The 13,148-nt window shown below is 36.7% G+C and overlaps 1 protein-coding gene across 1 annotated transcript in view; it reads right to left on the reverse strand.

Annotated features, from left to right (window-relative positions):
• The window catches only part of Prex2 (phosphatidylinositol-3,4,5-trisphosphate-dependent Rac exchange factor 2), a 319,598-nt gene that overhangs the window by 184,526 nt on the left and 121,924 nt on the right, over positions 1–13,148 (reverse strand). Inside the window, 6 exon segments of the mRNA NM_001393795.1 lie at positions 709–857; positions 3,106–3,198; positions 3,337–3,479; positions 6,584–6,656; positions 9,970–10,045; positions 12,762–12,811. Of these exon segments, the coding sequence (NP_001380724.1) occupies positions 709–857; positions 3,106–3,198; positions 3,337–3,479; positions 6,584–6,656; positions 9,970–10,045; positions 12,762–12,811 (584 nt within the window).

Consider the following 13,148-nt stretch of genomic DNA (forward strand, 5'->3'; position numbering starts at 1 on the left):
CCAAGTTTGAGAAGTTCGATACTGGGCGCATGCCCTTGAGAGGTAGGTCTTGTCTAGGAGCACAATTTTTGACTCCCTCTCTCTGCTTTCTGAACAACATTGAGTGAACAGTTTTACAACACCATTCTTTCCTCTCATTATGGACTAAAACTTCTGAAATTACGAGTTAAAGTAATCCTCTACTATGTTTTTTTGTTATCTCAGCTACTGTGTCATAACAATTAAAGACAAGCACAAACATTGTTTCCTTATGTAAACAGAAGCAGGGAGAGCCACAGAGTTTTGGGTTAGTTTGTTTTAAAGGGAAGAGCAACTTACTAAGAATGTGCATGCATCATGTACCTTCTGAGTTTGATTCCATGCATATGAGCAGTACATTATAGACTGAATAATCAACAACACTTCCTATAGCCAAGCATACAGTTCTTTATTCTCAACTTTCAGGTGCTCTAATAAATTAGTTTTCACTCAGTCAAACTCACCGTAACCCAAAATAGCAAAGTTTGGACAGTAAAAGAAAAATGTCATTGCTACCAACACCATTTAATTCAGGAGTGAGCACATTTTTCGATAAGCAATGCAGTTTCCTCTCTCATCTAGAGCCTGTTCCCACCATATTGGGGAGGCATACATGTTGTAAACCAGGGGAATAATGACCTGAAGTTAGCATCACTACTCTACTCATCCCTGTTCTGCTGTGTCACTTACTCCCTTGGCTTTGTGCTCACAAGGACTCTCAGTGGCTTTCTGCTGTTCAAGCACGATTTCAGGAAGCAATCAACTTCAGGAAAAGGTCTCAGAAAAACCAGGTCACCATTAATAGCAAATATCTTCTTCCCAACTTCCATGCCAGCCATCTAAGGGGGAAATACCAAGAATAATTGGAATGATAATTTAATGAATAGTTTTTCACAAAACTGAATCAGAGAAGGCTCAGCATGTACACATTTGTACATGAAAACACATATTCTATACTGTTATACAAATTTATGCAACAGAACCATGAATGCAATAATAGTTATAATAATACAGAGAATTATTGTAAATGAGATTGCAGAGTCTTATTGAAATCAACCCTCCCCGTAACCCCATGCATGCTATTCCTTAATACTGTATGCATCTTTGGCTCTCTCTAGTTGTTATAACAACAGTGTCTTTAATTTAAAAAAATAAATAAACTTGACTTTTAATTTACAAACAAGATAGATAGATAGATAGATAGATAGATAGATAGATAGATAGATAGATGGATAGATGTGTATCTCCAGATGTATGTTTTATATATTATACAAATATATTATATATTATATATAAATTTATTTATTTATTTAGCTTAGAAATTTTTATCCCATGAATATATAAACATATTGACTACAACCAATTTGTATCTCCAGCCTCAATCAGCATGAGTGTGCCCAGTATAAAGGAATGGAAAGAGAAGCCAGGAATCCAAGCAAGTACAGTCCAACAAGTGCAGGTTATACCTAATGCAACCCACTGAAAGAGGATAAGGAAGACCTTACCCCTACAGTCAGCCCAGATGTCCTAACCAGCAAGACTATCCTCTATATTGAACTGCAGTTACTTAATGAGATGGGCTTTTTTTTCTTTTCTATTGCAGAGTAAAATAATGCTCTGCTCTAAGTCCAGTCTTTAAAAGCACCTGGGAGAAGCATCTTCTCCCATAGAATTATTTCATGGTCGCTGGATGGTCAAATACATGAACAGACCACAAATGGACCACAGGTCCTGTATTTGCACTTGGAGTGATGGATAGAAAACTTTATCTTGCACACTTTTGTTTTAGGGTGAAATAAAAGACCTTTACGACTAGTTTACACAGACTTTACTACACAGATTTAAAATTATATATGTTCTACTATTCCAGTTCTTATATTTTTATGAAAGACATGAATACTGAAGTGTTTGCTTAAGGTTATGTGCCTTGCAAATTAGGTAGCAGGATAGTCTTTAAATCCGGTATTACCCTGGTATAGCATTGTTAAACTCAATAAGAAAAGAGAAGAAAGGAGGGAGAGAAGCAGGGGGCAGGAAAACAGGGAGGAAGATGAAGGGAAGGAGAGGCAGAGAGAGATAAAGACAGATACAGAAAGACAAAGAAACAGAACAGAATTCGTGTATGTGTGTGTGTGTGTGTGTGTGTGTGTGTGTGTGTGTGTGTGTGTGTGTGTGGTGTATGTACATGTATATGCATCCATCTGGCAGCCAGAGGGCAACTCTGGTTGTTGTTCAGGTGATGCCCACCTTGTCACCTTATTTCTTGAGATAGGTCTTTTATTGGCTTGGTAATCACCAAGCAGCCTAGGATTGCTGGCCTATGAGTGCAGGATTTCACCTGCTTCCACCTCCTAAGCATAGGATTACAAGCCTGCACATACCACATTTAAAACAAAACAAAACAAAACAAAACAAAACAAAACAAAACAAAATGTGGGTTTTGTTTATCAAACTCAGTCCCTCATGTATATACAGGAAAACCACCAAAGTTTCCAGCTCAGAACAGGGAATGTCATCTGCTTTCTACATGTCTATAATCCTAGAGTCTAGAATACTAACTGCTATCAAATGAATATTTCTCAGTGAAGGAGTCAATGATCAGAAGAGTTCACTGTTTAATAACTTAGTGATGCGAAAAGATGACAATTAGAATTAATTTAATGAAAAAGTCAAAATGTTTGCTTTAATGATGGAAATTACATTCATAGAAAAGACAACCAAAGCAGAAGACAGAAGATACTGCCTTCACTTGAACAGAAGAGCCATCTGGTAGACCTAGAACAACTGTCACACCCTACACAGCTTCCAAAAACTTCTAGAATGGATTGCATGATTGGAACAATCCTGGAAACACATCACTGGGGAACTCTTCAACTCAGAGCTGAAGATCTCTGGAATATCAGCACCTCTCATCTCCAGTTATCACTGAAACACAGTCCCAGCTGATACAAACTCAACAGTATGTGTCAGAACCTCAGTGCATGATTGTTCAGAGACACCATCTTCAATAAACACATAATGTTTGATTTCAGTTTGGCACTACATTGCATGATGACAAACCTTAACAACAATACTAATTTATATTACCTCAGCATTCGACCCTTTTTCCACTAACTTTATTATTGGAACTTTATTTTTGTCTTCCAGCCCAAATCCATAGCTGCCTTCATTGGATTTAATCTGAAACGTAAAATACTAACATTACTGATAAAGAATGAGGAGGTCTTTACAATGAACTACATCGAAAGCATCAACATGTTATTGTGTCCTCGTGCTAATCACTACCCCAGAAAGAAACCTAAGGTGGCAGCGGCTTACCAACAGTGACTTAGCTATGACATTCTCCACCACCTTCAAGTCATGTTTCATCAGCCTGTGTTTCATATTTGATCCTTCCATTTCCTCATCGGCAAAAAAGCGGAAAAGTAGAGGCTCGTCTTTGAATTCACTTTTTTCTAGGACTAGAAAAATGGAGAGATTCAATAATTTCAGTAAGCTTGAATCTCAAGCTCGTTTTCCACACCAGTACACACTTAGGGACATCTCGTCAACCATGAGCTCAGCTTTGGATTCCTAGAACAAGTTCTCCTCTCATATACTTCTCAGATTCCTTCAATGACCTATGCCTACGTTTCCTGTAAATTACTGTTATCTGCAGGATTTTCCATTTTAAAATAAGTAGCATCTTCTCAATGTTGAAACTCTTAATCTTCCATTGTCCAAATGAAAATAAAAATTTAAAGAAGAAAATATAATTCCTAAATCTCACATATTCTAAATGTAAAACTCATTTTCCACTTTCGGAAAATAAGCCTGCTTTTAATGTTCTGCATCTTTATGGAAAAGGTCAACTGGGTTGCATAGTGTGATAGTGATTCCCTATGTCAACTTGATTATATCTGGAATGAACTACAATCAAAAATGGAGGGTACACCTCTGATCTAGATTTTGATGCTGGAACACACAGGCTTTTGATCCCAATCTTGAAGCATAGTGGCCATGAAAAACTTTGGCACAGGCAAAATGATGCATGCCTTTAATCCCATGAGACAGAAGCAAGCAGATCTCCGAGTTCAAGGCAAGCCTAAGGCAGAGCAAGTTCCAAGTAAAGACCAGTTTAGGTCCAGGCATGATGGTACATACCTTTAATCTGGACCACACCTTCTGCTGGAGGCCTATATAAGGACAATGGAAGAAGGATTTCTTCTTCCTCGCCTGCTTGCACTTATTTGCCAGCAGTGTGTTGGAACCTGTTTCTTCAGGATTCTAGGTTATATGGAGGACCAGCTGAAACCACTAGCATTTTGGGGCTGACCAACTCCTAGATTCTTGGACTTCCCATTCATACCTGCCCATTGTTGGACTGTAGACTATAAGTTATTCCAGGAATTTCCCTTAATATATAGAGACATCCCATAGGTTCTATGACTCCAGAGAACCCTGACTAATACACATAGTAGTTTTCTATGTGAGAGCAACTCTGATGGGGGGGGTCATAGTTAGCCCAACACTTCAAACTAGAAATACATCATCTGGACAAAATGTGATTTTAGTTTCCATGAGTTGTTAGTTCTTCTGTGTTTCACAGCAACCTTCCCAAATAATCTTATTTCTGCAAAGGTCAACTTTATCTCTTTTATCCAAATGTTAACATTTTTACATATCCCCATAAGATCTCCAGTATCAACTGGTAGCATGTGCTGTTTGTTGGTGTATGTTTTGTTAGTTTTGTTTAAACTACAGGTAGATACAAATAAATAAGAATATATGTTGAGGGGCTGGAGAGATGGCTTAATGACTAAGAACACTGACTGCTCTTCCAATGGGTCCTGAGTTCAATTCCCAGCAACCACATGGTGGCTCACAACCATCTGTAATGGGATCTGATGCCATCTTCTGGTGTGTCTGAAGACAGCTACAGTTTACTTATATATAATAAATAAATAAATCTTTTAAAAAATTATGTTGAATACGATCTTGACAGCTACTGAAATACTTGAGAAGAGAAATCTGTGTTTCTCATTCTTTGACATTAGTACCTTGTAGTGTCTTGTGGGGACAAGGTGACCCACTGTAATGGGAAGGCTGTAGTCCCAGGGCACTTAACTTTGCAATGAATCAGTCTAGTTCTGGGGTCAATTCTCAGTGTGGTAATTTGAAAGTTACCCAAACTCTCTGCATATTAATTTTCTCGTCTGCAAAATGAAAATCAAAGAACTCTTCATCTTGCCTTCCCTACAATGAATTGTTGCATGTAAGCAGCTTGGCATATGTCAAACAACCCAAAGGAGCATTTGATTTCATTGTTTTGACAGAGTTCCAGCAAATAATGTGGAGCAGATGGTGCATGGGTGATCTTTGGGCAGAAGAGCATCTGGTAACATGGTGACAAATGAAGCTACCCCCACACAGTAAACAGTAACATGAGCCACAGTGAACAACAGAAAGGAAAAACACTTTGGGCTAAGTTTTGCCTCCATGATCTAATTGTTTTCCGGAATATCACATGATACTTCCTCCAAGCAACTGGCCCATAGCAGGCAAGAGAAGCACCAAGAAATCCAGGCTTGGGGCTGTTCTCAGCTGAACTTTTACTGTCACAGAGTATTTTGCAATAAATGCTTATGTCAAATTACTGCCTGTTGTTGTTTTGGGTTAAAGAGAAAAATAATTGAGGGGTGTCCAATGGATTATATAATTCTAATTTCTTAAAATATTATAATTTCTATCATCAGTAGTTTGTACTCCAGGGATCCATATTTCTCTATCTTAATATTCCTAGTGATCCACACATAAGAACACAGTTCAGAATTCTCCAATGAGCATGGGACGAGAAAGGATACCCCCCACACACAAAGGACTGTAACTGGTGCTAGTTTTTCATACAGGTGTTGATAACCTTCTGAAAGTAGTTGAGGGATGGATGTAAGTGCCATATCAGCCAGATGTTGAGAAGTACATCGCATTAGTAATGAAAAGAGACGTCTGTTTGCATGCCCTATGTAAGATGGCCTAGACAGAGGGAACTCTCATTACTTTGATAGATGGAGAATTATAACACTAATGTTCAATGATTTTTGAAGATATCAAGCAAGAGAAAATCCAATAGACTAAAAGATATTTATTTCCAAAGACTTAGTTCCATAGGATGATTCTGAGTATGATTTCTTAAAATGAACAATAAACATTAACTATGTATGCTCTTATCTATGCATTCCACTACACACAACAGTCAGGGGAGATCATGAGTGCTCATATAAAATGAATTCAAAGAGATATATGAAATTTAAAAAAAAAAAATAAAACTTCTAAGTCATTCCATGACTCTTCTGGGGTCAACACAATCTAGAAAAACAAAAAAAGGCCTAGAAAAACTGGTAGATAACAGGAACGTGCCACAGAAATGGCACTAATAGTGAAATCGGTAGCAGATGTTGTGACTCATCTGGGACCCATGGCTAGACCCAGACAGGTTGTCTTGGCCTTACTGGACCACTGGACAATGTCCCAAGAGGAACCAAAGCAATGAAATCTGTTTGTGAGGTTTGAGGGTAAGGGTTCCTACCGTGATGCATGAATCCATTGTCACAAAGCCCAACAGCAAATATCATTGCCTCTTCCCTGGTACGGCAATCACCCTGTTAACCAAAAAATAAATCACTGTGCATGGTGACAGGCAACTAGAGGCCTTATAGAGCCTGAATTATAGTTCAAGGAACATCTCCCACAGATAATGTCACTTTGCCCTAGTCCTTTTCTTAGCATGTAAGTACTCTGCCAAACTCTCATTTCTATTTCATTTCTACCATCGATATTCTCATTTTGTGTTTCCTTTTCCATTATCTAAATTAAGATTCTTTTTCTGGAGTCATTCCAACATTAGTTACTGCAGAAATCAGCTCTACTGCACAGGAATATGATGCTCTAAAGTTGGAGAAAGTTCTTAATAATCAAGACAAAACTATCCTGTTGGCTTTCAAGATTGTCCAGTCTTGGTTTACTCATCTCCAGCTTTTACTTTCCCAAATTTCAAACTTATCCCTTTTCTTTGGTCGGTCCAGTTTCCTACAATGGCCTGAATTCAATCAGTGTCACGCTCACCTTCAGTAATGTAATGCCAGCACATACGATGTTTTTTCCCTGTCTATAAAACACCAAGATGATATAACCCTGTTATCCACCAAAGCAAACTGACTATGTACCTGCAGATATGTATCATATCTTCCCCAAATCCAGATATTTGATAAGTTTTATGAAGTCAGTTGAAAATATACATTTATACATTTCTAAATATCACACTGAGTTCAAGATACAACACATTAAAACAAAACAAAACAAAACAAACAAAAAATCCAAAAAAAGGCCATTTTCTTTCTGTCCAGTAATTTGGATCTTGTGAAGGATTTGATTACTAGGTACCTAGTTAAGTACCATTATCCATTAGTTAGAATTCGTAATCAGCCTGATTTTCCAGCGTGCAGAAAGACCCTGAGCCTAGCTGGAGAATCCATAAGGACTTCTGTAGAAGATGATGCTGAAGAAGAATTTTACAGAAGATTAAAAATGAGCCCAAATGAGTACCAACTTCTCCAAGGTAAGAACTCACCTGCATGTTTCCTGATCTTTTATTTCAGTAGCTATTTAAAGGGTTAAGCTGAAAGCTTTGGCTGTTTTAATTATTAAAATGTTATATTTACCAGACTAATATTTCAGTAAAAGAAGAGGTATAAATTTAATCTGAAATACTGTAGTGAGAGGGAAGGGGGAGGAATACCGTAGTGACCCTATATTTTTTAAAAATCCATTTGGGTCTACTTAGATCTGGGAAGCACTGGAGAAAGGTGTGAAAACATTGCTTAGAGGAGACGAAACAAGAACTTGTCTAATTAAAAAATACAAATGTTTCCTGCACATTGCACAAATATAAATCACATGTTTTAGTAATACATTGACATACGTATCCAGTGAGGAGTTACCTCTGTGGAATAAGGTAGTCGGTTGTAAATTATTATAATAAAAGCATCAATCTAGCAAGTGAGAATGTATCCAGAACAGAACAAAGCCATTGCATTGTCCAGGATGATTTGACTCACATATTGCAGACATCTGCAGCATCCAGAGATACCCTGCAACAGACTAAGGCCTGCTGCACTGCTAACTGTTCAATCGTGCTGTCCAAATCCATTCAGTACTGATTAGTGTGCAGATTAAGTCGTACTCAAGTCTGGGCATAGAGGGAGCCTTACATTGTCTCTTGCACTTTAGCTTGCTCCCTTATCATCCCATTACTATGTCTATCTCTCCCATGATGCTCTATCTTGAAGTTCAGCATTAAGAGCTAGAAAGTCTGCCTTAAACGTACATGTTTACCAATATGAGAATTATGAAGCTGCAGGGACCGCTGTAGGAAGCCAGGAATGGCTATTCTAGGACGAGGTAATCAGCTGAAAACACTACACTCTAGAATGAGAGCTACATGTCCAAGTTTGTCTCAGGTTTAGCAGAGCTGGTATCAAATACTACTTGCCTGAGATAACTATTGTTATCCCATTTTACCTAAATGTTTAAAAACACAAGTACTGTCTCCCCTAAAGTTAGTAACTGACTTTTTGCTTTAGAATTTAAAGGCTGATTTGGCATCAGGTTTTGCTTCAAACCCATTTCCTCAGTCTTCCCCCAATGACCACGTATCATATGAGCTCATGTAAACTATAGAGCAACATGAATTCTGTGTAAAAGTCTCTTACTGAGCAAAGAACTAACCCAGCTGCACATATGACCAACAGTATAGAAGTGTTAGAGGCTATCATACTGGGGAGCTTCTAGACATGTGATTCATGGTCCTTTCAAAGACACGTTGATTCCCCTAAGACAGTAACTTCTCAATGTAAAAGTTTACATTCAATGAAATACAGAAACAGATGACACTGAAGAGTTTAGAAATCAACACTAAACAATGAAATCTCAAATGTATATATGTATACATATATATACCCTCTTTATAATTATTATACATATTAAATTAGATATTGAACTTAAAAGGTTGACTCATTTCATTTTTAATATTTAAACCCCATATATTTAATATTTAATATATATTTATATATGTCATTTCAATATTTAATATTTTGTTACTATTTCTAAAAGGAAAAGAAGTATATTTTAATACAAACAAAAGAGTGAGGTTGCTTATTAAGTTGACTCAAACATTTATGTATAACAATTGTGTTTTAACCAAGCAAACCACCTGCCCCAGGCAGCAAGTTCAATTCAAGTGTATATCACCTTTTCGAAATAGTGTCAGCAGAATATATCCAAGCACTTTTTAGTTGACCTATTGTGAAAATAACTGTGTAAATTTGTATTTGAAAAGCTATTGTGACATGTTGTATGTATGAATTTGTTTTACTTATAAGCAAATATAAGTTTTTATTTATAATCATAAACTTTCTCAACACCACTGTCAGCACTAAGAGCCAATGACTCTGTGCAACAGTGAGTGTGCCCTCTGCACTTCATAGACATGTCATATGCACATACATAGCTCATGCTATACATGTCCACTGTGTCAGAGAAACTGACATGGGGCAGTGGAATTACTTTTGAGGACTAATGAACAGATACTTTAAAAGAAATTAATAGAAAAAGCAATGCAAGACATCTCAGTGACTGAACACAGTTCCTCTTCACTCATAATCAAATTGTGCTTGGTGGCAGACCTCATTTGTTTTTGTTTATTTGATTGTTGAATGAAACTCAGCTCATGTTTTAAAAGCAGGAACATCTTATTTTTGAAAATGAAAATAGCATAAAGGCTATGCAAGATCCCAGCAATCAGATCCAAATCCTAACTCCGCTTCATATTCTTTATGATTACAAACAATGGCAAGTTCCCACCTCACACTAAAACGACAGAGAAGGAAGCTGAGCGACATCTATCTGCCTCCTTACCTGTGCAATTAACCAGTCTATCAATTTGTTGGCCATGACGACAGATTTGTAAGTTCTTAAATGATAATCTTTATCTCTATAAGAAAAAGAAGGCACAAGTGTTAAACCAGTGTAATCACAGGCAAGTCCTTCCGTTCAGTATCAGTGTACCGGGGAACATCTACCAGTGAGCCTTCGGCCAGCCAGTGTATGTATACGTAAGAAGTAACAAGGTATGTAAGCTACAAAGATCTATCATAGAAGAAAGGTTGACCCATCAAAATACCACAATAAGTCATTTCTTCTCTCACAGGTTTTCACGCACAAGATTATTAATTCTATTAAACCTGGTGGTGCTCTAGCTGGAAAATGGCATGACATCTCATTAGTGGATAAATAATAAATAGAATTTCTACCCCTAAGTCATGGTTACTAAAACTATTCTCAAAGTGTGGAGAATAGAGCAAGAAAATTCTGGTCTCTATATTGTCCGCGAAGAGAGGGGATGCACATTGTACTTATTCCCAGGATCTATGTAAAGCCTGCAGGCCTATAGAAGATACAGTAAAACTGTACTGCATAATCTGTCTAAGAAAAGCATGGAATAGTGAAGCTACACACACACACACACACACACACACACACACACACAACCATACATATGCACATGCATACCACACACTGACATACACATGCACACCATAAGCACACACACATGCATACACAAACATGCACACACACATCACAAGCACACACACACACCCATGCACACACATACCACACATTCACATACACACACCCCCAACATGCACACACATATCACACATACACAAGCACGCATACATGCACAAACATATCACACATACACAAGCACACACACCCCCAACATGCACACACATATCACACATACACAAGCACGCATACATGCACAAACATATCACACATACACAAGCACACACATGCACATACATGCACACACAATCACTCATTCAACAGGTTCGCATCCTGTGGCCTGAGAAATCATTCAAAGTTCAATGAAAAACTGAAGAAGTCTCATGACCAGTCCTATGCACAAAGACAGAATCTACAATTGATTTTATTTTGTAGGCCCAGATAAGAGAGAAAGAGAAAAAAATGACAATCCTTGCAAAATGTCAAAAAAAAAAAAAGTGCAAGCTGCTAATAGCTTGAGGTGGCTACCAAGTCCTGCCTATATGTCCTGTCCTTTAGCCTGTCAGTAACTTCCAGTTGAGATCCATATCCTCCATCCACATGCATATAAAGCTCTCTGAAGTGTGACTGAAACTTCTGGCCTTCAGTCTATCCGCTGGGTTCCTCAGGAATCCAATTCATTTCCTTTGAGTCCACTGCCATCTTTCTAAAAGCTGTCACCTTTCACCTTGATTTCCATAAGCATCAGCAGGAAAGAAAGGACTAGTCATGGACCAGATGTGGATATCTGGTTCCTATCAGCAAGAAATTTTTCTCTATAAATCAAACTCATATATATTAATGAGAAACTATCATACAGTGCATCTGTTTTATGTTTTAATTCCATACATTTTCTTATACAGCACGTAAATAATGGCTATTTCTTGCCAAAGAATAATTACTTCCTATTGGTTCCTAAGGACTGTAACTTTCTTGATGTAAACTCTCATACAGCAATAATAATAATAATAATAATAATAATAATAATGATAATTTAAAAGATAATAACTTTTAAATGTATTTTTCTAAACATATTTTCATACATATAATATTTATATACATTCAGATGACATTTAGTAATTATTCTTTTCTATTTGATTAGCAGAAAAGAAGATACATTATTGCTAAGTATTTAATATTAATTTACTCAAAGCATATGAAAGGGATCTATAGCAGCAGCGGATTATAAAGTCTACCCGCATTCTTTCCCAACTTTCCACTCTGAAGCCTACTGCTAAAGTTCAGGACAAAAAGATGAGAAGACACACGGTTCTAAAGAACCTACTCACAATCGTTATGTGGTATAAAAGGGATTCCAATATGCAGACACAGCAACTCCTGAAAAAAGTATCTATCTATCTATCTATCTATCTATCTATCTATCTATCTATCTATCTATCTATCATCTATTTATCTTATCTATGTATCCATCCATCTACCCAGTCATCCTCTATCAATCATGTATTTTTCTATCATTTATCCATCATTAATCAATCTTCCTCCTACTTATCTATGCATCACCTTAGAATTTATATTACACATGTAAAATAAATGTATGCATACAAAAAATTTGGGTTTTTATAGCCATTACTGAAAAATATATTTATTCACTTCAAAAAATGGACTGTGTACTTGTTTTGAAAATGATTTAGTTAATAAGCTCCAAAATTATGTGTATTGAGTCTAAAATAATTCTTAATTTTCTAATACAAAATATTGCCTTTTGAGAGGAAAAGCTATCAAAAGGAAATATAAAATATACATCTAATGTTCAATTTATACTCTACATATATATAAATGTATACAAAGTCCAAAATATATATCAAAAATATTCCTAGTTATGAAGAATTAGAATTAACAGTATTTCTGAATCATTTCCAGATCGTTCAAGTACCATTTATTAAATACTAAAGGAATATGGATTATTTCATTTACAGCTGAAGGTATGAGATAATAATAAAAGAACTTTTGAAAGCATAACAAAGGCAAAAGACACTGAAAATACAGTGCCACAAAATTATAGGATGATTTGACATAAATAATTACTTAAAATGTAATGATTCAAGTTCTAACATGAAACATAAGCATGAAGCAGGTCTCACCTGACCACCGGAGTAAACAGACTATGGAGACGACAGTAGAGTCTTACACCCTGTGTGGAAAAAAAGCAGCTCAGAAATGGATAGGATCACTCAAGAGCCACGCGACTGAGCATTCAGAATAAATCAACTCTTTCTCAGTCTCCTTCGGTCATTATGCAATCTCAGCAAGATTAAAAATCTGTCCAAATGTTGAAATACAGGGTAAATATAGGAGTTAAATCACTGAAGAACAGGATGGGCTTGAACTGTGAATCTGCCATATGTGTATGACAGATACGAAAGATCACCTGAAGTATTTCTTGATATAAATTATAAGATATACTGCAAACAAAGTTCATCCAGCAATAAATCTAGGATGTGGTTAGTTACGTCTCAGAATTTTCAAGG

The sequence above is a fragment of the Rattus norvegicus genome, chromosome 5 (assembly GCF_021556685.1).
Source record: "Rattus norvegicus strain SHRSP/BbbUtx chromosome 5, alternate assembly SHRSP_T2T, whole genome shotgun sequence".
NCBI classification, from domain to species: Eukaryota; Metazoa; Chordata; class Mammalia; order Rodentia; family Muridae; genus Rattus; species Rattus norvegicus.